We start from the raw sequence: 27,630 nt of genomic DNA, 5'->3' as shown, positions 1-27,630 counted from the left end.
GGACATTTGAGCATTTTTTAAAATTCCTCCCGGACGCAAAATTTAACTCTAAATTCCGGACATGTCCGGAATTTTCCGGACGGTATGGCAACCCTAATGTAGCCTACTGTTTCTCTTTTTGGCAAATAAACTATTGATTGATTGACTGTCAAGTGTCAGTCAAAATGCAACAATAGGTTTGCGTTTTAATTCTGGCATCTAACCACAATTGCCATTGTTGTTTCTAGCTTAGCGAACAATATTTGCTTTTTTACATTGATTCAACGTCTGCAGAGTTTGAATGATTGGAACTACGTACAGATTTTGAAATTGCCTATCATCTGGAAAATTCCGTGACAACCTTGTTGACAATCCAACCCAAGTCACGTAGTATCTCAAAGTATCATCTAATTTTTGCATCATTTTAACATAAAATAACTTTAAATTAGTGTAAATGGGCTCCAGCGTCTAAACTTAATTTGGCTTATTATTTTGTCATAAACGCGCTGCACACATGAGGCTGGCTCTTGGCAGTCACTAACTATGGTTGCTGGACAATCAGGGATTTAGATAATTATTAACTTTTGACTTGTGGGATAGAAAGTTGCCAGTAACGCCTTGTATCGACTGTCATTTGCACAGATTGTGTTCAGAGATACAGAAGTTGAACAGCACAAGCAATTGTCAAAATGAAGGTGCTTATTGCTGTTGATGGAAGCGATCAGTCGGAAAAAGCTTTTGACTGTAAGTTAGTTTGCAACACGTTAGATTTGTTATTTCTTAAAATAAAACGATAAAATCAGCACCCAGTGGCATGTATTGACTTTTAACAGATTTTGCTGAAAATTAAGTACTGCAAAACGAACTAAAATGTTATGAAAGTGTAGCACCAACATGATTTTGTTGTAGGCCTGTTGATGACATTTACGTGCTACAGTAGCTTAATTAGTGGGACTATGCTCTAAAACTCGCACTGTGCATATCAAAGTTTCTAGTTCACATGGTTTAAAAGGCATAATTTTGTTAGCTGTGGCTATATTTACACTATACAGTGTAAAGATAGCCTAAATAGCGTTGCCAGATAAAGAATTCTGCCCTAATTTGAGAGAAGTTTAAAGCTATTGAAAACAAAAATTTTATTTTAGAAATTTTTTTTAGTCCTGGGCAAAGATCAAAACCCTAACCTTATTCCTAACTCTAAGCCTTACCTTAACCCTTCCTAACTTTAATCCTAACTCTGGCAACACCTGATTTTAACCATGGCAACAGGTGTGTAGAAATAGCCACTTCCAGAACTTTTTGTTTTGCGTTGAAATTGTTCTGTGAAAATGCCTCACTCTTCAACAGGGTTGTCAGACAGCTTTTGAGAAAAAGAGCCAAACAATGTCGAAAAAGGGCCACACTGGGTAAAAAAGAGCCAAATTGTTCAATGATGTTAATAACGTTGCTAATAAAACATAATAACGTTAGCAACGTCAATAACGTTACAATGTAAATGGAAAAACAATATTTTTGATGACAGCAGTGGCAGTGACCGAGTGGTTAGAGCGTTGGGCTCGCAGTCGAGAGCCTGCATGTTCGATTCCAGCCACCCGCACTTGCTGTTGTTTCTCTGGGCAAGAAACTTTACGATAATTGCCTCTACCCAGTGATCGATTTCGAGTAATGGGTAGTACTAAATTTAAGTCATAAATAGAGTAGACAACCGGAAACAGACATTGCCGTCGGCTGCCAGCATGGGTCAGGTGTACATCGGAAGGCGTACACCGATGCATAGCGCTTAAGTCCGCTTTCCCGCAATGCAGGATAAAGATATGACAAACAAAGACAAACATTACAACAACACAGTCTACATTCCACAAGAACAATTCCAAATCTTCATCTTCTACAGTGTTTCCACTCGAATTTTCGGCATTGGCATAAACATTGTCAGCTAAACACTGTCTAAAAAATCGTAATACAGTAACACTTATCAGTCTCAATTTCCGAAAGACATTTGTTTAAATAGCTCGTTTGATAGTATGTTCCAACTGCTTCAAAAAGAGCCAAATATTGAAAACAAAGGGCCAAGGGGCCAACTATCTCTAAAAAGGGCCACATTTCACAAATTTGGCCCCAAAAGGACCAATCTGGCAAGCCTGCTCTTCAACTGTCTGAGCAGAGTTGCCAGTTCAAAAAGAAAGTTGCCAGTTTACAAATTTGTTAAGAGAAGTTTTTGCAAGTTACATAAACAAAATTTGGAGCTGGTTTACAAGTCTCTGCTCTGGTCAAAAATACCACAATGTCATATATTAGAATCGACCGAAAATATAGGGTGAAACCGCTTTACCTTTGTTTTTTACCCTAGTCTATATACATTGGTTGATTCCAATCTATATCACGTCATAGCGTTTATATTTAATATCGTTTAGCCGGAGACATTGTACAGTACACCAGCTCTCAAAATTTGAATTAGTGAACTATGTAGCCTACTGCTTATGTATTAGATGTTGGTGCAAATCACCAGTCATTCAAGATCACATCAGAGACTGGAGTAATGCAGTTTTTGCATTTCATATGCTTAAGAGTCAAGAAGCTTCAAATCAGTCTGAAAAATATTCTACTTCACACCCCTATAGACCGAGAGCCTACGACAGAAGATTTCACCCCATAAGGTACAAAAGGTTTGACCCCTTGAAGTTACTGGGGTCAACCATGTCACTCACAAAAAGTATGGAAGATTGACCGCGCCGGGTGGATCTGGTCCCTAGAGCCCCCTAAAAAGCCCAAAAAGGGGGTTAATTTCACCCCATAAGGTACATGGACCAAACTTGGTGAATACGAAGTTCTATGTCAGGACATCACAAAAATATCAAATCTAACAATATTTTCGAGTGGAAAGGTGATGTAAGACCCCCCCGAAAGTGACCCCCCGGGGGGTTAATTTCACCCCATAAGGTACATGGACCAAAGTTGGTCAAAACGAAGTCTTATGTCAGGACATCACAAAAATATCAAATCTAACAATATTTTCGGGTGGAAAGGTGATGTAAGATGCCTTCAAAGTGACTTCCCTTAATGTGACCCCCTCGGAAGGTTTATTTCACCCCATAAAGTACATAGACCAAACTTGGTCAAAATGAAGTCTTATGTCTGGACATCACAAAAATATCAAATCTAACAATATTTTCGGGTGGAAAGGTGATGTAAGATGACTTCAAAGTGACTTCCAATAATGTGACCCCCTCGGAAGGTTTATTTCACCCTATAAAGTACATGGACCAAACTTGGTCAAAACGAAGTCTTATGTCAGGACATCACAAAAATATCAAATCTAACAATAGTTTTGGAAGGAAAGATGATGTAAGACTCCCCCAAAGTGACCCCCCAGGGGGTTAATTGCACACCATAAGGTAGGCTACATGGACTAAAGTAGGTTAAATCGAAGTCTTATTCAAGGCATAACAAAAATATCAAATCTAACAATATTTTCGGGTGGAAAGGTGATGTAAGATGTCATCAAAGTAACCCCCAGAGGGTTTATTTCATCATAGAGTACATGGACCAAACGTGGTCCAAACGAAGTCTTATAGGTCCTAGGACACCACAAAATATCAAATCTAACAATACTCTCAGTTGGGAAGATGATAAAAGACCTACCCAAAAGTGAATCTCCTCCTATAGTTTAATTTACTTCATTCCTTACTCGAACCAACCTTGGTGTAACGGAAGTGCTATGCCAGAACAGTACCAATGGATTAAATCGAAAAATATTTTTATATAGGTTTTGGTGAAATACATTCACAAGCTGTCCCATGATGCATGAAATGGAACTATAGCCTACTTTACAAAAAGTTTTTGTATAAATCATATTCAGTCAATCGAAAAAAGGCAACAGGACATAACAATACATGGCTTTGTAACACCAAAAACAGAAAGTACATAAGAAGCATATAGGCTACAGTCATGGGCGCCGATCGCTCTCTAAGATTGGTGGGGACATTTACTAGGAAAGAAAGGGCAGACGAGCGAAGCGAGCTGAAATATTGGGGTCTGTTCAACAAACAAACAAATAGGCCTACAGTAGATAGGCTACAAGTCTAATGCAATGTATTTTAATTGTCTGTGTCAGCATTGGACAGCAGAAGTCCAAACACTGCAACTCGGCAACGAGTCTCCGGCGAATTAAAAACGAAGTCCTTGGTTGATCCTTGGCTTGTAATGAAGGTTGATCAAATTCAAAACTTTATTGTGCACATAGCAGACCATTGCATGATTTGGCCGTTTCTGTGTCATGGTAGATCGTAACAAAGTTTTGATACGTCGCAAAGTTGAAAATGAGCGTTCAGCTGAACACGAGCGGGCTGGTGATATGAGCAAAAGTTCCACTTGCGGAAACATTTGCCGAACAGCGGATGGTATCTTCTTGAATATCATTCGAAAATCTTGTGCAAGGGACTCTGTGTCAAAGAACTGAAGATAATCGTCTACCAAATGTGATTGTAGCTTTCCACTAAAGAGTGATTCTTGTAGAATTTTGTAGTGCTCAAGATCGGTCGACTTGAAATAGTCAGTAAGATTTTGCTGCGAGCTGTCAATGACTGCAAAATACTCTGACCGATCGATCTTGAAGTTTAGGAGGTTAACCATGGCCATGTCCATACTGAAGACGATTTGGAACGTGACAAGTCTTTTAAAAATTGGGTAGGGTAAGAGTTTTTTCGATTGAAAAAAAGCTGCCTGCCAGCCTTCCAACTGCTGATTTTCCTATACACATTTTTTTGCCAAACCGGTAAAGACATTTCAGCAGCTCTTAACCTCAATGTAATAATAACTGAAAAAATAGCTTTTTTCTTATACAAAAGTAACACAAGCTACACTTACTGCACTACATGCTTGTACGACTCTTTCAAAGTAATTCTAAAACTCTGCACTGTGTGGTAACCAAATTAAATACAATTTGCGAGTTACACCAGGGTTTCTCTGCTTAATAAAACATTTCTACTACGGTTGGGGCTTCCTCGCATAAAACAAAAATGTTGTCCCCTCCTTTCAATATATTTTAAACGTTTGACTGGTAAAATTGTGACATTCGGGTAATATTTTCCCTTTTACGTTACAAAAATAATGTAAAAAGATGATGGGGACATGTAAAAAGATGGTGGGGACATGTCCCCACTGTCCTATAGGGATCGGCGCCGTGGCTACAGTAGCCAGAAAATTGATCCAAGATCTTGATACGACCACTAAATGTTGACTTAATAGAACAACTGACTATCCAAATAAGACGAAAAAAGTGAAAGCGACAGCAGTGACAATGAAGAATAAAGAAACGACCGTTTACATTTACACAAACAATCTCTGTTTATGAATGAACAGTTACAATAACTGATTAGAGACATGAAGCAAATGGCATTAAACAAAAATTTACTACATTGGGTTTATTGGGTTATTTATTGTAGCAGCTGGAAAATGTTCATTACTGCCGGAATTAACGTTCCAAATGATTCACTTCGAAACGTTTTGATTTGGATAGTCAGTTGTTCGATTAATTCAACATTTAGTGGTCGTATCAAGATCTTCGATCAATTTTCTGGCTACTGTAGCCTATATGCTTCTCATGTACTTTCTGTTTTTGGTGTTACAAAGCCATGTATTGTCATGTCCTGTTGCCTTTTTTCGATTGACTGAACATGATTTATACAAAAACTTTTTGTAAAGTAGGCTATAGTTCCATTTCATGCATCATGCGACAGCTTGTGAATGTATTTCACCAAAACCTAAATAAAAATATTTTTAGATTTAATCCATTGGTAGCCTACTGTCCTGGCATAGCACTTCCGTTACACCAAGGTTGGTTCAAGTAAGGGATGAAGTAAATTAAATTATAGGAGGAGATTCACTTTTGGGTAGGTCTTTTATCATCTTCCCAACTGAGAGTATTGTTAGATTTGATATTTTGTGGTGTCCTATAAGACTTCGTTTTGACCACGTTTGGTCCATGTACTCTATGGTGAAATAAACCCTCTTAGGGTTACTTTGATGACATCTTACATTAGTGATGCAAGCCGCGCCGCGTACGCGGCCGCTTTTGACTTTTTCGCCGCGTGCCGCGCCGCGCCGCGTGGAAGGTTGAAATGACAAAGCCGCGCCGCTTGCCGCGTAAACTTTCAAGAAATTAATTTTTCGTAAACGTAAACTTTCAAGAAATTAAACTTTCGTAAACGTAAACTTTCAACTTTTCAAGAATCAGCTATGAAACTTCAAATTTAAATTGGAAACACGGATCAGTTATTTTTCCCTTCGGAAACCCTAAGATGGAAAGCTATGCAAATGCAAATTGCAAATGGCTTGCAGTTGACAGGGTTTTAGGGCTTGCTTGTCAGGGAAGCTGTACGAATGTTTTTGGTTAGTAGCCTAGCTGATAAGCTCAGTTACCAGGCTATAGGCCTAGCGCAACTACCGCATTATTTACTATATCAGTTAGCCCAGTGAGTTCAGGCTATAAGTTTTACTCTTGTGTGTGTAGTTCATATAGCCACTGGCATTATAATTGCATTATTGCTTACAAAAAGTGTTCAAAAGTCCTGATACTGGATCCAGGAACATTCTATTTGTCTTAGTTTGTATTATGTCTTAGAACTTAGATGCATTGCTGATAAGAGAATATGATCTGGTTAGCCTGGCCAATTAGTGCACAACTGTATTGGTACTAGGTTACCAGTTATATGCCATGGATGCTTTTTCCTACAATTGACTTTCTAAACAATAACTCGTTAAAATATTTTTTTTTAATTTTGTAATTTGCGGTGTGCGGTGCGGTGCAGTGTCAAAGTTCCAGATAAATTGCGGTGTGCGGTGCGGTGCGCGGATAGATGAGTCAGTTGCGGTGCGGTGTGCGGATAAAAATTTTGGGTTCGCTGCATCTCTATCTTACATCACCTTTCCACCCGAAAATATTGTTAGATTTGATATTTTTGTTATGCCTTGAAATAAGACTTCGATTTAACCTACTTTAGTCCATGTAGCCTACCTTATGGGGTGCAATTAATCCCCTGGGGGGTCACTTTAGGGGAGTCTTACATCATCTTTCCTTCCAAAACTATTGTTAGATTTGATATTTTTGTGATGTCCTGACACAAGACTTCGTTTTGACCAAGTTTGGTCCATGTACTTTATGGGGTGAAATACACCTTCCGAGGGGGTCACATTAAGGGAAGTCACTTTGAAGTCATCTTACATCACCTTTCCACCCGAAAATATTGTTAGATTTGATATTTTTGTGATGTCCTGACATAAGACTTCATTTTGACCAAGTTTGGTCCATGTACTTTATGGGGTGAAATAAACGTTCCGAGGGGGTCACATTAAGGGAAGTCACTTTGAAGGCATCTTACATCACCTTTCCACCCGAAAATATTGTTAGATTTGATATTTTTGTGATGTCCTGACATAAGACTTCGTTTTGACCAACTTTGGTCCATGTACCTTATGGGGTGAAATTAACCCCCCGGGGGGTCACTTTCGGGGGGGTCTTACATCACCTTTCCACTCGAAAATATTGTTAGATTTGATATTTTTGTGATGTCCTGACATAGAACTTCGTTTTCACCAAGTTTGGTCCATGTACCTTATGGGGTGAAATTAACCCCCTTTTTGGGCTTTTTAGGGGGCTCTAGGGACCAGATCCACCCGGCGCGGTCAATCTTCCATACTTTTTGTGAGTGACATAGTTGACCCCAGTAACTTCAAGGGGTCAAACCTTTTGTACCTTATGGGGTGAAATCTTCTGTCGTAGGCTCCCAGACTACTATTATAATTCGAATTTTGAAGTAGGGAGACGTACGGCATTAGTTGTCATGGTTGGGATCAAAAAGCATTGTTTTGCGGCAGGTGTTGCCAGAGTTAATGCAAGGGTGAGGATTTTGCTTTCTACTTAGGACTTCAAAGTTTCCCAAATCACAAGTTTTTGTTTTCAATGGCTTTAAACTTTTCTCAAATTAAGGCAGAATTCATATCTGGCAATACTAGTGCCGTAGATGGGACATCATCAACAATGAAAAAACTCACTACCTTCCAAAATCACATCATGAGAAGCATGACCAACAAAAGGCTACTTGACTACACGAAAGCAGAAGATCTTTTAACTATGACAAAACTACAACCAGTTGCAGCAATAATAAAATCAAAAATTTTAAAACTGTTCGGCCACACTAAAAGATCACAATTCGGAATCAGCAAAGTTTGCACAGAAGGCAAAGTAGAAGGAAAAAGAAAACGTAGCCGGCAGACAACCAAAACGATGGCAAGACAACATCCAATCATGGACCGGACTCAACTTGGCGACACTGGGCGAGTTGGCTCAAAATTGCCACTCTTGGAAGCAAATAACCCGTGTTGAATTGTTGATGCGCAATCTGCTGCAGGCGGAGATGACGACTGATGATGAGTGCCGTAGATATTGCCATGTCCTTTATAACTCAACCACTTTGTGGTTAAGTGCCTTAAAAATGGCTAATTTCACTGGTACATTCTCAATAGTTTAGTTGATTGTATCTTTTATAATAATAATAATAATAACAATATTTATATAGTGCCACATCCACAGTCAAACTATGCTCCTGGGCGCTGTACATGACAATGGTGATGATTACTACAATACTTTCAGTCATAATGTTCATTGAAATAGAACGTTTTCAAGCGAGCTTTGAATTAATTTAAATTTTCAGATTCTTTTACACAAATATGCAAACAATTCCAGCAACAACTGGGAAGGTGCGATTTCCATATTGTGTCTTACATGAGTTGCACAAGAGCAATTGATGCTGAGAACGCAAAGTTCTGGCAGGTTTATAATGAACAAGCAAAGTGTCCAGATAGTTCGGAGCAAAACCATGGAAAATTTTTATATTTAATTTTTAAAGTGACTTCTTTTGTGGCCTTTCACGTTATTTAGTCCCATCATATTTTTTTATCTAGCAACTGCATAATATTCAATACCAAAGATTCTTTATCAATAGCTTATTACTTTAGAATTAGATACATCTATCGATGATCAAAGGGCGTTTTTACTCGCATTTTTAAATTAGGTTACCTGTAGCTTACTGCATAGTAGACCAAAAGCTGTGCAGATGCTTTTTACAGTAGAATAAAATACTATTTGTTCCTATAAATATTACTAGATTCTATTTGAATAAGGACCTTCTGATGAATGTGATGATCCTCCTTTAGGTGAAACAGGCTGTCAAGGGTTTAGATAGTAATAACTATATTTGATTTATTTGTTTCTAGTAATTTAAGGAATATCGTGTACCTTTAAAAACTTAGTTTGCAGAAGTAGCCTGCAGGACAATTGTCTTGTTAGTTCCGCTTGATTTATAACAAACAAGCCTGATTTGCATAGACAGTTTGTCATCATGTTCGATAAACCTCATTTAAAATTAAAGTTTTTTCGGCCTGCTGATAATTAATATTTTGTTAACTTATGAGGCGCCATAGTAAATAAGTTCTCCATCTCTAAGAAGAACAACGTTTGTCTTCACTTCAAACGTCAAGATTCAGGACACAACCGCCTGCTCTCAATCAGTTTTGAACCGATGTCTTGCGAACGTCAGACTTACTCTCTGAACAAGCAGCCAAAATTAAAAAAAAAACGTTTTTTCGAAACAACTTGTATCATATATATGTGGTCGATGAAATATTATCTTTGAATTTATTTTTTAAACAACCTTATTGGTTAGTTACACTGCCGCTGCAAAATGAACTTCAATAACAACTTTTTTACTTTCAGGGTACATGAGCAACGTTTATAAAGAAGGAACTGAACTTTTCGTTGTCCATGCCGCCCCTCAACCAACCCTTCCCACTCTGCGCTTCACAGGTGTGCTGCGGTTGCCTTCATTCTTCAGATAACGTTTTGACCGTTCCACCTTTTTTTTTCGACCTTTAATTAATATTGGCGCCATTTGTGTAGAAGTTGTTTTATGTTTCAATGACTTTTTTTTCGATTTTCACGTTTTTTTTGTTTTTTTTCAAATACGATTTTCGTTTGGATAGACTGAAGTGGGCCTACTACTGCAGTAGCCTACAAAGAGTGCTTACAAAAATTGATATTTTATTTTCCATTTACCAAATCAAAAAGTGGTATGGAAAAGTGGTTAAAAATGTGTCATCTGTTTGCTTCTGGACCGGTTTCCATTTGATGATTTTACCAGCATGTCTCAAATGATTTTTAGGCTAAGAATCTTGTTCCTGACCGTTCAGAGGTGACTTGGCTCATCTGCCGCGATACACAAAAAAGAGCTCAGCCCAGCAACCCAAGATTTTGCTTCACTAGAAAGAGAACAGGCACATGACTTGTTGTTTTTCTTGCAGAAGGTGCCGCGTTTCCAAGCGACGAAATAAACAATATAATGCAACAGGCTAACAAGAAAATATTGGCACTGCAAAACAAATATGACTTAAAATGCAAAGACGTGAAAGTAAGTAAAGTAGGCTAAGTAAGTTATCGCTCCATATCTACTACAGTTTTTTTTTTGTGACTTTGTCTCAGGAACGGATCCAGAGAACAGCCGTTGGGGGATGGGGCGATTTCAATAAGACATAATAAAGTGCAGATCTACATTAATCCGACCTTGTAAACATACCACGAATAAAAATACTTTTTGTGTTTTAGAGGAGACAATTAATCGCCCCCCTGGATCCCCCATGGCCTGTCTTATAGGTGACCTCACTTTTAAGGTTTATGGGCAATGTGGTTTATGGGCAATGTGCCTTCAATGTAGTCTATGGGCAATGTGCGTTCAATGCAGTTTATGAGTAATGTGCGTTCAATGTAGTTTCACTAAGGAATTTCAGATCATCGGGATGCGAAACTCCAACCGCTTTTGGTTTAGGCTATCCGCCACATCAAAAGGCTACAAATTTTCTCTATTTCCTCATTGGACCCTTATATCCCACGATATGACTGACAAACCTCGACCGCAACGGCTGTGCCTTGGCTCCTTATCTTGCTGTTTATGTCCTCTTCAATAGCTCAGTAGCCGAATAAACAAGTTTCAATCCTTGCTTTCTGGCGGTCTAGGATTTGAAACTAATGGAGTTATACCACTTGTTTAGGCTACTTGACTAACCATAGTGTGTTGTTCTCAGGCAAAACACAAGTCAATTTTTCAAATCAGCGAAGGGAAACCTGGAGAAAATATCATTTCTATCGCTGACAAGGAAAACTGTGACGCCATCGTGATGGGCTCCAGAGGCTTGGGGGCAGTCAAGCGTACATTTTTGGGCTCTGTTAGTGATTACGTTATTCATCACTCCAACATACCTGTGGTCGTTTGCCCCAAGGAGTAGAACATAACATTTCTTGCGATTTTTAATGTTATTGTCGTAAATGAATCTAAGCTACTGAACTGAAAGTTGAAATCAAAAATACATAACTTGTCGTGAACACTGAACAGTCTTGGTTTCTGACGACCAGTTTTGTTTCCGCCCCGTTAGCTCAGTTTCAACACGCCCGAGCGGCGCTGGTTCAGCTTTTGATTCTATTAGGTGTCCCTGAAGGTCTGCTCTCTATGCAGGGACACCTAATAGATGAAATAATTCAGACAAGAACGCTTCAACAACAAGCAGAAAACTTCACTCTGTCAATCTTGCTAACTGGCCTGCGTCAGTGTTTCAAAGCCTTATTACAAGTGTGCGAAACTGCCAGGAATAACCAATCAAAGGCGTTGTCAGGGCGAAGGTAAAGATTCAAATTGACGAACCAAACCAAGTTTGTATCTTAAGAATATATGCTTGTGAGCATTTACATGTGAAAAAGCGATGTTGAGGGAGTTGAACCAGTGTATTTTGATCAGGAAAGTTTTAGGGTGTTGGTTCTTTTCAAAGTCGATGCTTTTTAGATATTTGTAGTTCAGAAACGACAAATCCGTTGACATGCAAAGTGTTCATTTTACAAAATTACAGTTTTAATACTGGGTTTGGCGATGACCGCACGGTGGCGCTATAGAACAGATAATATAACGTTTAAATTTTAAATCAGTGATGTATTTCGAAAAGGACAAAACAAAGATTTAATGTCGGCAGAACTGAGCGGTCATTCTTGAAGTGTACGCACATCTTCGGTTCACTGAGCAAGCGATTGTGCATTATTGGTTCATAAACAAATCACAATGACGTATGGCACAACGGTAGTCACTTACTGAGAGTTCAAACAAAACTGAACAAATAATTTCAACAAAACCTTGAAAATATGCATGAAACTCGTGCTTTTTAGAAACAGCTGAATCAAAATCTTCTTTGATTATGGCTGCCAAGTGGAATATTTGACCATTTGGTGTATCTAAACTGAGTCGCATAGTTCCTTTCGAACTGAAAGACAAAATAAACAGTAGTGCTGCGGCCCAGGATTTGACAAAACATCGCGTATTCTTAAGATGTAGTGCCTTGATTTAGGGCCCGAAGATCTCATTGGGACCGGGTCCAAATTATCCTCTCAACAACCCTGCGCTGAATTCAGTTTGTTGACTTCAAATCTTTATAAAAGTTTTCAACAAATTTTATGGTTTTTGTTGATGAAAAATTAAAACAAAAAATTCTTAACTATTGATTACGGCAAAATAATTTTACTTGCTTAAGTGTTAGGCCATTTTCTTGTTTCAAAAACCTTACATATCACGATTACAGGAGACATTTATAAACTTTCAACAATAACAATACAAGCTTTTCTGGCATTAGTTTGCCAACAAAAGATTTTTAAAATCTTCTTTTGGGAAGAGTTTGAAAGGGTTCATTCTGTTGAGCAGCGTCTATTTGGTGGCAACTTTGAGCACAATGATAACTCAGCAACATCCGATAGCTCCTCATCAATGACGTCCTCTTCCTCGCCTCTTGTTGAAGTCAAAAACCCAGGGAGCTCTGTGAAGTTCCTTTTTCGTCAGTAATCCATCACCTACCAATATAAACAACAAATTATTTTGTTATCGCAGAGGTAGAGCAAAATCCATTATTTTTACGTTGATTCAACATCTACAAATAACGGCTTGTGCAGTCTGGGAGCAAGAATGCTGTTGAGCAATCAGCCTAGATTTTTGTAAATGAGCAAAAAAATTTTGCTTTCTCCTCAATATCTCTGATAAGTATGTTTTGAATGTTGTGTATTTTGCATCCTTCTGTACAGCAACGTGCTATCTGCGTTAAGATTAAACAAAAATTTAAGTTTGTTGATAGTTGAAACTCAACTTTGTTGATAGTTGTTATAGTTATGATGGATGAACACGATCAGTCAGAGTAACTTGTCAAGTGGGCAAATGAAGCATGAAATCATATCCGAGAACGTTTATAGACATAAACAGCAATCTATTAAGAGATCGAATAACTAATCAATCACTTATTATCCTGTTACGTTATTATGACATCTTAACTCGTTCAATTATATTGAAGCCATGCAGTCTGCACTCAACAAGAAGTAAATTAACTTTGGCAAATGATAACGAATGAGGGAAAAGTAATTCATTGCACAATTAGGCGTCTGAAAGTACTAAATTAATTTATGCGAGTTTTTTTCTGCAACATAAAACTAACGGTGAACGCAAAAGTTCTACTGTTTGTATGAACTTGATGTTGCGTAACGCTTTTTCTATGTATACAACAAACTTGACACCTTAGCGCTGATCTGACGAAAGCATAGACCCACAAACTATCAGGTATAACAAAAGTTGGATTACTTCCGAACCCACAATTGTCGAGTAGATTGTTATTTCTGCGGCTTCGGAAGCTTGCCTGTGAAAGTTCAGTCAAGTGGTAAGAAAGACAAAGAGGTCGATCTTCTTGCGAAACTCAAGCGTACCATTACGTCATCACTTAGGTAACCATAAGTTTAGAGTTGGCCTTTTCAATTTACTCTTTACTTCATTTTTTGCTGTACTGAGATGTTCAATAAAAGTAACAGCGGAAACATACAAATTGGTTCACTGACGTTTCACGTACGGTATCTCTACAAAATTCATCCTGAAATTATGTTTCACAATGTACATTATTTGCTTTGCAGATGTCTATTGTCATGGTGTCAATCAACAAAAACTTACGCAATCAATAACTCAAGCTGGATGGGGAAACACGGCATTAAGTAAATTTAAAGGGCGACCTTCTTGACTTTGCAGTTTGAGGATTTTTTTTCCAAAAGGAACCATATCAGCATTTGCAAACCTTACCATGAAGCAAACAATCACCCAGAGAAGAGCTAGTGACCAATTCTCACGGTTGAAGTTATATTCGTTAAATCCACTTTAAAGAATAAAGATCCAATCGTAAGGAGTTGTAAAGAATGATACGTTTTCGAAAGTCGTTTTTAAAACAATGTGCATCCTGAGGTTGGTTCATAAGCTGGGGAGCGTTGAATCAAGTAGGCTACAGATATCCTGCTGCTTCGTCGCAAAACGTTAATAGATAACTACGGCTTTGTTACATATCTTCTGACAGGTGTCAAACCATGAAAAACGCTTCATATTAACGACTTGGTTGTGTGCTTTGTAAAAGAAAATTTATTTCCAATCAAGCCAATGCATTTATATTTTAACACGATGTTAGCTAGGTGGCCATAGTTAATTTATTTAATTGGGCATGAGTTTAATCTGCTATCAAGTCACTGTTGAAGTGGAAGTTCTTTTCAAGAAACAGCTAACATTTTCACAAACTGTGTTGATTTAGCCGTTTTGGAACTATGAAGGCAAATATTTGAATCACTGTCCTCTTTAAACTCGCAAACGTTGGTTTGAAATTGAACAGCTAAATTTTAAACCTAAATTTCTGACTGCCATGCATTATGACGTTAGACGAAGGTCAAAACCAATTGGGTTCCGATCACTGACGCATTAAAAGCAATAGATTCTAAAATCGAGATGCCACACGAATTTTAATATAATCAAAGCCAAAATTTCGTTTTTTCCACGTCTGTTCAACATCTTGCGACAATGAATTGAAGGAAGGAAAGTTGGAGAAATTTTTGAAAATCTTTAAAAACGAGATATATGGGTTCAATTTCAAACTACAGGAAATCATAGAAAAGCTGAATTGAAAAAAATGTCTCAATCTTAAATTTGAACAAGTTCAGAGAATTGCTGGCAGTTAACCCGACTGCTCAGTTTGATTGAAACAAGCGAAGAGATAGAAGCGAACCACTAATAAAGTTTCTAATTAAAGACATGGCAAAGCAAACATCAACATACCTATGTGACACGGACAGTGACCTTGACAGGGGTCAAGGGGTGCTTTTGGACCAGGGAACGGGATGAATTTGGAGCCCGTAACTTTCCCCAGGGGGCCGGGAATTTGAAAAACAATCTCTTATTCTTTGGATATAGTGAGTTTTTCTTAGAATTCTTTTAATTCGAGGCCCGAGAATCCTATTGGTTCCAAATTATCTTCTCAACTGCGCTGGACATACATCAGCTAATTTCTACAACAGGGGTAATAACGGTTTAAAGATTCAGGCAAAAACACAAAAAAAAACTTTACAAAATATGCAGCCCCACATCAAAAGTGGCTTAGTTACTTCATGAAAAAAGAACAACACAAACAATGGAAATATTTTTTGTACCAAAGACAGGCAAGACACAACAATACAACAGGGTTGAGCATTATAAAAATATATTCTACATATTTATAAATAGTTTTAACAGTTGAACGTTTTCGGCTAAACTTAAGCCCTCATCACAAACGAAAATATTTATATATAAGTTGTATTGTTTTGTCTTGCCTGTCTTTGGTACAAGACAACAAACTCTCTCCCGAAACTATTTGAAAATATTTGGTAGTAAAAGTAGACATCAGGTCACAGAGCAACAAGAGACAAGGCGATAAAATCTCGATAGAAGAAATTTCAAAGAACTTGAATTCCGCCTTGAGAAAGTAGTTTTGTAGGTTTCATCGTTGTTTGTAAAAGCATGGTATTCGATTGTCAGATTTGTTAGTGATAACTTAAACAGATGGTGGGTGCCCTGTAGTGCTGTGAACTTGTGATCACTATCATGCTGTTTCTGCAGCTAAGATAACAACAGGCGGTTTTGCCGCTGAAATCTTAATGACGTTTCTGCCTCAGAAGCTTCGAAAGGTCAACATTTTTAGTTTTGCTGAAAAGTAAAGGTTTTAGAGTTTGGCTTCTCACAGTTGAACAAAATTTAGTAGCAAACTTCTGCTTTTGTCGCACAAGGCAGTTAAACAGTTTGTGATCAACGTAATTCAACATGTGTGGCAATTTCACGGGCAATTTGCTATTTAGAAATGTACACTAATAAAACACAATAAAACACGCATCTTCAATTCTTTAGTTCAGTCACAGCTCCAGGGTAATTTATATTCAATTTTCTTCGTCGGAATGCAAAAGAAACGATGTTGCGAAGATAAAATACAGAAACAGAATCAACAAAAAGAAAAGATGGCAAAACCATAATGGTTTAAGTCTAATGCGTGTATGCGAAGATGATCTAAAGGTGTTTACAGCTCAGTGAAGCAGGGCTGGAATGCGAATTTGACAATCAAATGCTTATCTGTTTGATTAGAGTTTTGTCATTTTTGCTACCGTTACAAAAAGCATTCAAAACTTTTCAACAAATAGAATCTATCAAGCTGTCTTTGCATCTTCAGGTATGTGATAATAATGTACAAATAAAGGTTTGTTTGCAAAATCGTGTGACGCATCTGCTTGACAAGATTCTTATCTCTTCTACAAACAAGGAGATGGTGTATGCCAGACAGCAAGTTCGTCATTTTTACAATGATTCAACGGCAAATCCTGCTTTGATGATGCTCAAAACTTTTTATTGAAGAAAAACACCATTTTACTTTGGCATCAGGCAGTTTTCGTCATATGAGGGTGATTCTAATTGTTTTAGTAAAGAAGCAGACGCTGATGCGTCCTAATCTCTGCTCTGGTTCCTCGATGTTATTGTGGATAAAAAAGTTATACAAGGGTAGTTTTGCGTGCAAAATGATAATCTATTCCAAAACCTGACGAAGTGGGGTGTCGGTCTGCAGTAAATTGGTGTTTGTTCCTTTGAGGCAACTGCATTTTAGGAAGCCCATTAACTCAGGACCTTTCTCAGCAACAAAAATTTCCTTTTTTCGACCTATAGCGACAATTGTGATGCAACAAACTCATCTAAAAATTACGTCAACTTTCTGTGGTTCTCGAGCAATCGTTCTTTGTGCGAATGATTCATTCATACGTCATATTCACAAATTGGTTTGGAATTGCCGTATTTTGGCCGTGCACTACGATAAAGAAATCCGTAATTTGGCAAACAAATGCTAGAACAGTAAGTTCCTTCGTGATTGCAACAGCATAGCCTACGTATCGAAAACTCATGTACACAATGTTAAAGATGTGATGCTACCTGTTGGCTCACATTGTCGCTCTACAGCTACTACTTTGTGTTGTTTACAATAATAAAATTCTACATTTTTCCGTGTTGTATCTTTGATAGCTACAATTTTGAGTCTCAAACTGTCTGATACAAATTACAAATTTGGAGTGGCTACACATTTCACATTCAACTTTCCAGTTTGATGCAATCAAACGGGGGGCAATGCCCCCCCAAGCTCAAAGCTTTTAGTTATTTCCTTGTAGAAACATAAGCATTTTAAAACGTTTGTCTGACAATCTGCTGCGTTTGGGACGCATAATGTCCTTTCCAAGCGAAAACATGCGTTCTACAGCCGCGCTGGATGGTATTGGTGTGTTGTATTTCAAAAACATGCCTTGAAAACGTTTACTCTGAAAGGTATCACTATTCTAAGCGTTCTGTGATGGTTTAGCATAATATATAGCCTAAATCTTTTAGTGAGGTCCACTGCACCAACATCGCTCTTTTCAGGGGCACAGAGCTCTTGAAATAAAGTATCTTCAACCTCCGTGATAACATTCATTAATTTTTCGCTTTCTCTCTCTGATCCCTCGTGCTCGATACTGATCCCTCATGCTCTTTGTTTCAAAGTTCTAAAAATCCACATTTTAAACTGCTTAAATTTTTATTTTTTGTCCTGAAAACACCAGGAATGGCATTTTAGAGCATATAAAAGTGCAAAATTTTCTGGGGGGGCATGCCCCCAGATCCCCCCTAAGAGGCTCGCGCCTTTGGCGCTTGTCCTGTCACTTTATGACGTCATATTTAACATCACCATTTACAGCACCCTCATGGCCAAAAGTCACGAGCCGCCACTGGTGCATAGCCTTTTACTTCGCAACAGCTTTTGAGCCCCCCAAGCTGAAATGTATAACTACGGGCCTGTGCAAACATCAAAACGAAAAAGACTGTTGTCAACTCCAGGCAGTTTGAATGAAACAAACGTGACCCCTTACCTCAAACAAGAAGGTTTTTGTTGGGCTGATCGAACTTTGGAGATTCAATCTTAACCATAATTGTATTTTCGTTTGGAGTTCAAACAAACACCACATTTACACCAACCAACCTGTTGACAGCAAGTACAATGGCTGCATTGTTACGCCACAAATTCGTACAAGTAATGCTTCGACGACACAAACAGATCAGATTTGTCAATAAAACAATTTGAAAAAACTTTTTGAAGGTTTTTGCTTGCCAGTAACAAAAAAACGTAGAAAAAAAATCTGTAGTCACAAATTTTCCATAAGTCACGCAAAGAAATTTGACAGTGACGTTGCATTGAGTATGACATTCACAGTCCTGGCAGCCGGTTCTGCTAGATAAGATATCAGGAAGGTGCAAGTCATCATACATCAGATTGACGTCGCAAAATGACAAAGAAAAATGTTGTGAAAAGTAAACTTGACCTTGATGATTGACGTTTAACTTGTGCAAAGGATTTTACGGCTTTGAATAAATTGTTTGAAGTTTACACAGAAGAATGTCTTGAACCGTGAAACGACCCTTGCCAATAATTCAATGTCTGCAGACGTTGAATCAGTGCGTACTGGGATGGTATCGTACAAGAATGCAACCGCACGGCACTGACTTTCATCCTGACACAAAGCCTCAAACATTGTTGAATCTCAGTTACAAAATGGGGTAAAAGAATATAAAAGGTGAAACCGTTTAAGTTGAACTTGACTTATTGACTACTGTTCAGTGTTCACTCACAAAAGCCAAACATAGTGGATTACAACAAAGTGCATGAAAATGTATGCCCTACGTTCATCCATCTCATGTCAAATCTTCGGAGCAGCGTATGTACATAGGGCGGTTCAAAACGACTTTTAAACAGAGTTTTTTTCCAAAGCAACGAACTGATTTAAAATATTTTTGTGCTGAGTATTTCTAACTGTGCCTGTTACTCGACGGGTAAAAAAAAATCCCGCCCTACACTAGTTTTGAAATCTTATTGAAGGAATTTTAATAAAAAGCTAGATTTTTATTGACTTTTAGTTTTTATTGTCTGCGCATTGTGCAAACCCGATTTGGACATTTTTGGAGCAATATGAGCTTCACAATAAGCATTTTGTCGCAAGTGGTAGAGCAATTTTGTGAAAATTTCAGTATTTTAGCAATCGATGCCAAAATGACTCATGTTCTGGCTTTCATTGTTTGCTCAGTCTCCGCGCTCACCGGTGGATCTAAGACATTTATCACAACTAAAACTAATAGTTTCGCCTTGTCAACTGCTTATAACACTAGACCCGTAGTATGCCTGGCCCTGTAGCATCCTGATCGGGGCACTTTTGTTACTTCAATGCAGGATCTGAGCTGTTAAAATTGACTACTGTAGTTATATGTTGATTCAACGTGCTCTGAAACAGGAAAAATAACTTGTCCACAACGAATGACCAGAGTCTCTTCTATTTTTCTTTCGACGTAAGTTAGTTCTTTCATCACACTGAGGTAGCTTATTGTTTTTATTTTGTATCCTGTAACTTGGAAACTTTGTCACGTTTTGCAAAGCTGCAGTACCTTGATACTTGAAATTAGGGTTTTGAAATTAAACAAAAAGGTTTTTGGAATAACTTTTTGGTTTGAAGCATTGTCATTGATTTGCATGATGCATTCAAACTATCCATTTTCTATTTTCGTAGCATTTCATGAATACTATCAGAATTGTCGTATAAATTGTGGCAAAGATTGCATGGAATTTTTCACATTGACATTGTTTCCGCAATACTAGATGACAACAACGAAAGTGGATTAAGATACAAGTCCTCCATCTGCACTTGTTGGTTTGCGCTCACAATATGTTTGTGATAAAGGGAAGGCTTTAGGTTATTGGGTGTTCTAGTGTGAGCTTCTGGGGCCGAGGGTATATCCTTTTACCACCCTAGGTTCACGATATTCTTCGACTACACTGGAAGGCTACATATTAATTTATATCATGCGCTAAAGATGCTGTTATTATAGCGAAATCGATTCTAAATAAATGTCGCTAAAAGGTTAGACTGTTGTGCAAATGCCAGCATTTGATGAATACAAAATAACAGAAGTTTACCACCAAGTAAAAATCAAAAGATTTTTCGCCAAGAAAACATTATCGGTATTTCTAAACATATTGAAAAAACTTGACGCGTGATTTATTTATAATTTATATTTTTCATTTTCAAAACAAGTTGCAAATGCTGTAAGAAAATAGAAAACATTGTTTTTGCAAACTTCATACAGCGCTATACACGCTGGTATTGTGAGTTTAGGGTGTCAGGTAAAGAATTCTCAATGTTTAGCATAAAAGTAAATATCCAGTAAGTAAATATCTCGGTCACATTATCAGAAAAGAAGATTTAGAAAATCTCTGTCTAAGCGGCCGTCTTCTCGGGAAACGTGCTCGTGGCAGACAACGAACAACATTTATATCCAATTTCAATACATCAATCAGCCAACCAAGAACACTTTGGGACACTGCGCGACAAAGGGAACACTGGAAAAATTTACGAACTGAGCATCTAGTAACTAGTTCATCAAAGGCTGCATCGGCTATGATACTGTTGATTGAAATATCCAGCAATCCAAACACGAAAATGCCACTCTATGTCGTTTCAACGTTTACCGATGTTGAAGGAAAGACAAAAAATCATTTTTCGGCCTGAAAATATTTTCGGCAAATTTGAAAACTTAAAATAACAGACCAAATACAAAATCAATCAGTTTTGTATGTCTGCAGACGTTGAAGCAATGTAACCTGATGAACTTTGCTGTCTGGGGCAATGAATGTAGTTTTCCAGTAATCGCTAAGTTTTTTATTCATCTTTCCAGCCTGAAACATGTGACGCAGCGACGATAGCTCGCCGAGAAGATAATTGGGGCAATTTATTATTTTATCACAATCATCTGAAAACTGCTTAATTATGGTATAAACGCGAAAAACAATGTTTGCTAAAGAAAAAAGCTTTTTATTGAAGATATTACTTTTGCATGTTTGCCAATCATCAAAAACAAAATTCGAACAGAGAAAATTGGCCTTGAAATGACTAAATGCCAGCAAAATTCGTGCTTTTAGAACTTTTTTGCTACATATGCATTTAGAATACACAAACTACGCATTTGTTTTGAAAATATATGACTACAAAAAGTAGCTAAAGCATTAGACCATGTGCATGTCAATTTTCTCAAATGTACAATATTTAGCGGCTGAATCATAAGCAGTTATATAGGGCCGGCTTAAAACCTTTGGAACGAATGCCAGATGGGTTTAAGCAAGATTGGTACATCTTTGTTTCGTTTTCATTTCAAACTCACAACAAAACGAAATTACTTTTCTTTTAAAATGAACCCAAACGCAAAGAGTTTTGCATCAAATCAAAATGCATCAAAATTTGAAATCTTTTTACTTTGTACAATTAAACATTCCTAATGTACATAACTGCACAGTATTTGACTGACAGTTCTGAAGCTGTTCTGTTTGTGAGAGGGTTCGAGTGGCAGTACTTTTTTGCACAAACGCCACAGCAAAGGGAAGACATGATATTTTTGAGGTATCTAACAATATTTTGCATGTTCGAAAAACCGATTCATTGAACGACTTGAAGAAGGCGCTTTTATCGAGTGAAGTCATTGAGTCAAATCCCATTCACGATCAAAATAACAGGACTAACTAAACACATAGCGTCATGTAAACATCGGTCACGCCCTAATGAACATCAATGCACCAAAACAGTTCTGAAAATTAGTTCCACCTTTCAACACCAATCGCGCAATTTTATGAGTCTTGTTGAAACCATCATTCAAGATATGCAAAATTGCAAATTGAAGGCCAGGTTGAAACAACATTAAGATTTCAAAAGCTTCTGAGTTAGCCTATCAGTCCTTTTCTATTTTTATTCAACGGCTGCAGACGCTAAATTCATGTAAAAAAGAATTGATTTTCTTGCTGGGTTTTGCAGTGTCTGTTTTCTCATGTGCCTTATCAAAAGTAGTTCAAAAGCTAAAGCAATCGGTCTTCACGGTTTGGATCACACTTTGCAGCAGCTCGCCAGTCTTTGAAACGTCTAATTTTACAAAAAAATAAAACTCCTGATTGACTTTTAGCTCGACATCATTGAACATGGACATTTTTACCTGCAAGATAGCCTAGAGATCATACCATTTCAATGCAATACTTTTGATACGATGTGAAACAGTGGAAAAAGGAAATAATTAAGACATAAGGAGTTAATCAAAGAGAACAACGTTCTACACGACAAGCATCAATTTCATTGTCTCATCTTGAACAGCAGTGATCAAGCTGCTGTGCAAAACAAGAGTAATACTGAGGCAAATACTGCAAAGAAACTAGGAGTCGTTGCGTTTTTACATTTCTATTAACTCTACTAAAAAAAGTATAAAAAATACATTCACAGTTCTCTCTGTCTTGAAAAGGCACTTCGGGCTAGCATGGGTTCGTAAAATGAAAAACAACGATTGAAGACTACATCAAACAAAACTTCAAGTCTGTTTAAATGTAAATTCCATAAAGTTTGAATCATCGCAAAAACATGAAAATTAATTTGAAACTTCTATTCAAAACCAAGCAAGGTAGCAACACAGCCATGACTTGAATGGAAAGCCAGTGCTCCGCATCAGAACTCAAACTTTTATCGTCAACTTGTGAATATTTGCTAACCTGATCAGTGATCACGTATTGCAAACAAGTAAAATGATTGGCTTACGTTTTGTAAAACTACTGTTTGTGTGGTCTATTTGAAATTAATTGATTTGTCAATCAAATCTCAGTATCGTTGAATAAGCAGAAAAAGAGCAAATAAACTTCTCAGCTGTGGCTTACAGTATGTACGGTGCTTATCTTCATCAAACAGAAATGCAGGTCACCAACTGTCACGCTTATAAAACTGTTTGTCTATGAGTGGTTGCTTATTGCATCACAAAACTGCTGGCTAATTACAAAAAGCCAGAAATCTAAATGGAGACTCGGTTTCATGTTGTCTTGCTATCATTGTGAAGTCACATACCGGGCCAGCCTATTCATCAACATAATGTTAAATGTGCTTGTGCAATCTCAGCTAGATATAGGTTGAAGGATGACTTCTTAACTGCGCTACAGCATGTTTTCAACAAATACCAACAAAAAATGCTACCGACCGATTATTCTCAAGGTTTCTTGTAATTTTGTTAAGTTGGTAAATTCTTTTACAAATCTCCAGACAAATTTAATTTTTAAGCTAAAAATGTTTCTTATCACACTGCTTCGATCGCATCAGATGTTGTAACGATGTACGAAGAATCATTTTCTTAAACTGAGTGTTAGTAACTGGTATGAGCAGCTTTTCACGTGATCGTTCGGGCACTTGACGTTGCCATGCTCGGCGTGAATGTTCCAAGAAAATCGTTTTTGTCAAATGATCTCAACAAGACGATGTTTCACTGAACAACGTCAGTTCGAAGAGCTCTTCAAGTTAAAACGTTACCAGCAAACGAATCAGTTTTTCCTACATTAATTCACCGTCTGATGATTTTGAATCAACGTAAAATGACTGATGTTGTCGCAAAGCACACTTCACCTAGCGAAGTTATCATTTTACATCACTTTAACGTCTGGAGACGTTGCAACGATATAGAGGGCAACTTTTGCTAGCTGGGACGTCTGACATCACACTAACTTGGGAAAAGCAGCCAATGTCCTCTCAGACAAATCAGTCATTTTTAGCATTGAACCAACATTCATAGCTGACTTGGAAAGCTCACCCAGTGCTTTGTAAGACATACAATGCAAAGTATTTATGAACTTGAGCTTCAATGAAATAGCTAAGATAATTTTCGCTTAGTCCTTATCCCGTCCCAGCCAGCAAACGCTCTGTAATCCACTGATTCAGATATTGCATCATGTAAAAATGGACTGATTTGGTGGTTCCATTTTCTACTTGAAAGCAAGAGTATCGCTCACCGTTGGTGTCGGCTCTTCGAAAAGGCGACATCGAATCTTCCAATATTGTTCCGGTAGCGTCGGCTAACTCCACAGGTGTGACGTAGCCATCGCCGTCCAGGTCATATCGACCGAATGTGTAGGGTAGGGCGACGATGCTGAGTTGACAAAGCACACCGTTAATAACCGAATTGCTAAAGGAAAGGAAACCGTAAAAGGAAATTGGCCACTGTTGTGATTGATGTCTAGTGTGATAGGTTGGTACCATGGAGCTTGGCATCAAACCATTACACTGTTGTTATTGGGGCGTATGGGACAAAACTGATAATGTAATGCAAACTACAACAAGCGATACCAGCAGATCAATGAACAAGATAAAGCGCTCGTCGCGCTGCTCAAAAATCGCGTATAAGACTGTCATTATGCTATCAACAAAAGTATATAGGTACACTATTAGTCGTCATTGATCAACAAAACTCCAAAGATACAAACTCAAGCTACTAAACCTGAATTCTTTTTGCAGTGAAGCGTCCCTTAAGTCACCAGCTACGTCCGCTAATTCTTCTCCTTCGTTAAAAAGTTCCACTGCATCATCTTGTTCCAAGGCATCTTCTATGATTGGCAATTCCTCATCTACATCCAGTGATACTCTTGACATTGCCGCTAGCTCGACTTTGCCAATCAACTCATCCAATTTTCTCAGTCGCTCCACGTCATCAATAGGAGTGTTAATCTCTTCATTAGAGGGGTCTTCACTTAAACTGAAAACCTGTAACAAGAAATTGCATGTGCTTGCATTTTACCATAACGTGAAACATACGAAGCAGGATAAAAATAAATAAACACGTTTTTATGATGCACAATTGCACATGTCATTGATGAACTGGCCGTATCATTTTAAAATGAAGATTCTGTGGAAGAGGCTACTTATTGTTTATGGCCTCCTCTGACAATTTACATTGTGGATCATCATGAGGCAACATTTTGCTGCAGTTGGTCAGGGATCATGAAAGTGATTTCAAATAACCCAAGCGCTGAGAATATGTTATCTTGGCTGTCGGGTAGCTTACATTGCCTAAAAATGTAAATGTAAAACCACATTTGTAAATTTGTCTCACAACCAAAAACAATTTATTTAATGCGTGCAATTACCTCAGGATGGATGGTTTCGCGGTCTTCCCAAGGAAAACTGTTGCTCAAACATACCAACGTAGTAATGATACAACAAATCAACCACTTCATGATGACTGATTTTTTAAACAACAATCAACAATCTGTAAATAAACAACGAAGTATTATTTAAACCAGCAGGATGGGGTCAGTTATGGTAAACTGAGGAGGAAAGCAGAAGAAGTGATGTGCTGCAAAGAAAGAAAAGTAGCGAATCTGGCAAGAGGTAGAAAACTAATTTAACATATAAATTCGTTGATAAAAACCCACTTTAAGTCAAACTTTGTTGGATTAAGAATTAACACTGAAAAGACCTCTAATAGCAGACTTATGGTAAAGAAAAACCTTCGGAGGTTAAAGTTTACATTTCACTGGCATCGTTTCAAGAAAAGCTGAACTGCTGTAATACCCTAATTATTAAACTGACATTTTATGACAGAAACTTTTAAAACTAAAGTTTCACTTGCTTTTAATATTTTTAACTTCTGTCAATAGTAATATATTAAATTCATTGCTGAAAATTGAATGAGGCTGTTCACCAGGTATTTGGTTAAATAACATGATGCGTTCTACTGGTGCAAACTAAGCTGAACTATCACACGATGTATAATCTGTTTTTATCCCGACGTTTCGCCAATTACACACGACTGACTTCTTCTGATCTAGCTCACTGAAGAAGTCAGTCGTGTCTGATTGACGAAACGTCGCAATAAATGCAGATTGTCACTTTATATATCTTGAGGCGACTTGAACAATTTCACTAAATGTTTGTAGACATTCGTACTAGCTCTAACCCAGGTCAAAGGTCACAAATCACAGACGACAGGTTTTCAATTTTAAGCTGTTTTTTGAAACAGACCCTTTGCTCAAGGAGTAACGTTTTTCTTGCTAACGAACAGAGGAAAAACTCAAACTTTTCGCTTTCAAGCTCTTAACAAAACCAGCAACGTTCCCTTGTCATACTGACAAACTTCTATCACATTCTTATCTACATTTGACAAAATATATCATTTTAACTCCATGAAATATCACAGACTACATAGTACCCCGACGACAAAATCCGTCATTTTTACGGACGAATTTTGCTGTCTGGGTGGGTAGAGTAGGTATAAGTAAACAAAACATGACAAAGATATGACAAACTACTCACTCTGACAACTCGACGCGGATTCGCGGCTTCGCCAAGTAAACTAATATTCTGAATCTTTGCTGCAGTAGCTTGCTGGCCTCCGGCGAGAGAAAGTTAGAAAAAGTCTCTGAAGTGATTTCGTCTTTCTTTTGTTAATGAATCCGCGTGGATTGTTTGATCATAGCGGAAGTCGAAGATCTTTTTGAAGAATGATTTGTTTACTTTCAACAACCTGTTTGAAAACTGCGTCAATTGCTCTTTTGCTCTTGTGCACGTCACAACAATTGTCATTGTACGTCACAACATTTTCATTGCAGCAGTAGCCCAGAAAGCAAACGTTGTTATTTTTACATTGTTTCAACGTCCAGAGACGCTGTGTGAAATCGAAGAAAAGTTTAGATTGAAAAAGTGCTCAAACCAACTGAAGTCCCCTGATGACGTAATAATTGAAACCCCTCCAATAACTGGATATAAAAAAAGCTTTTAAACAAGAAAAACGCAGGTGAAGGCAAAAACACCGAAAACGTTGACCTGGTGACATTTTTGAGGCACAACTGAGTGCCAGTAAATATGTAATCTGCCAACATTTATTGGTGATACAGTATGATGGTATATAACGTGCGGTCTGCATTTCTAGCTCTGCCCATTGTGAGATCATATGAAAGTATGCATCACGCAGAAGCTCTAAAAATTCTTATTTTATATGTAAGTCAAAAACTATTTCAGGTGACCACAAAAGCACACGACAAAGTCTTGACCTGAAGTGGTTGTATACACACCAACACAACTTTCGGACGATTAGCCAGCACAGTCTCACACTTACAGCATCAAAACTACAATAACTTACCTACCATGCACCAACTAATTTTTAGCACTAACGCTAGTTGAATAGACTGGCGAATCTGTCAGCCTTAGACACAATTCGCTGATCATAGACTTAACAAACTGCGTTGCTAACCATCCAGTAAACCGTTTCTTGCTACATCGTTTCAATGTTTTCAGACGTTAATTTATTGTAAAAACACGGATTTTGCTAGTTGAGGAACTGTCGTCCAATAAGC

The 27,630-nt window shown here is 37.8% G+C and overlaps 2 protein-coding genes across 3 annotated transcripts; one reads left to right on the top strand and one right to left on the bottom strand.

The window, feature by feature from the left end:
• The first annotated feature begins 231 nt into the window (after positions 1-231).
• On the top strand, positions 232-11,414 carry LOC145778056 (universal stress protein YxiE-like). Of its 2 annotated transcripts, XM_082589459.1 has the most exons (5): positions 232-379; positions 622-723; positions 9,749-9,838; positions 10,333-10,439; positions 11,110-11,414. In XM_082589459.1, the coding sequence occupies exons 2-5, from the start codon at positions 669-671 to the stop codon at positions 11,308-11,310; spliced, it is 453 nt and encodes a 150-aa protein (XP_082445585.1). In that variant the 5' UTR covers positions 232-379; positions 622-668; the 3' UTR covers positions 11,311-11,414. The 2 variants fall into 2 exon arrangements, with proteins under 2 accessions (XP_082445585.1, XP_082445584.1); XM_082589458.1 differs by lacking the exon at positions 232-379 and having other exon boundaries at positions 497-723.
• LOC145778055 (uncharacterized) lies at positions 11,141-26,609 on the bottom strand. Its single transcript, XM_082589457.1, has 5 exons — positions 26,591-26,609; positions 25,423-25,544; positions 24,777-25,039; positions 24,292-24,428; positions 11,141-12,910 (listed from the first exon to the last, which is right to left on the bottom strand). The coding sequence occupies exons 2-5, from the start codon at positions 25,510-25,512 to the stop codon at positions 12,825-12,827; spliced, it is 576 nt and encodes a 191-aa protein (XP_082445583.1). The 5' UTR covers positions 25,513-25,544; positions 26,591-26,609; the 3' UTR covers positions 11,141-12,824.
• Positions 26,610-27,630: the final 1,021 nt, after the last annotated feature.

Source organism: Aplidium turbinatum, chromosome 10 (assembly GCF_918807975.1).
Source record: "Aplidium turbinatum chromosome 10, kaAplTurb1.1, whole genome shotgun sequence".
NCBI classification, from domain to species: Eukaryota; Metazoa; Chordata; class Ascidiacea; order Aplousobranchia; family Polyclinidae; genus Aplidium; species Aplidium turbinatum.
The sequence above is the reverse complement of the archived record's forward strand: the minus strand, read 5'-3'. Positions and strand labels throughout refer to the sequence as shown.

Bases quoted from the DNA above. Each gene is read 5' to 3' on its own strand.
- LOC145778056 (XM_082589459.1), top strand. From the start codon at position 669: ATGAAGGTGCTTATTGCTGTTGATGGAAGCGATCAGTCGGAAAAAGCT. The intron at 724-9,748 runs GTAAGTTAGTTT...TTTTACTTTCAG, and splicing joins GTCGGAAAAAGCTTTTGACT to GGTACATGAGCAACGTTTAT. The intron at 9,839-10,332 runs GTGTGCTGCGGT...TTTTTCTTGCAG, and splicing joins TCCCACTCTGCGCTTCACAG to AAGGTGCCGCGTTTCCAAGC.
- LOC145778055 (XM_082589457.1), bottom strand. From the start codon at position 25,512: ATGAAGTGGTTGATTTGTTGTATCATTACTACGTTGGTATGTTTGAGC. The intron at 25,040-25,422 runs GTAATTGCACGC...TTCTTGTTACAG, and splicing joins GCGAAACCATCCATCCTGAG to GTTTTCAGTTTAAGTGAAGA. The intron at 12,911-24,291 runs GTGAGCGATACT...TTATATTGGTAG, and splicing joins TCGAAGAGCCGACACCAACG to GTGATGGATTACTGACGAAA.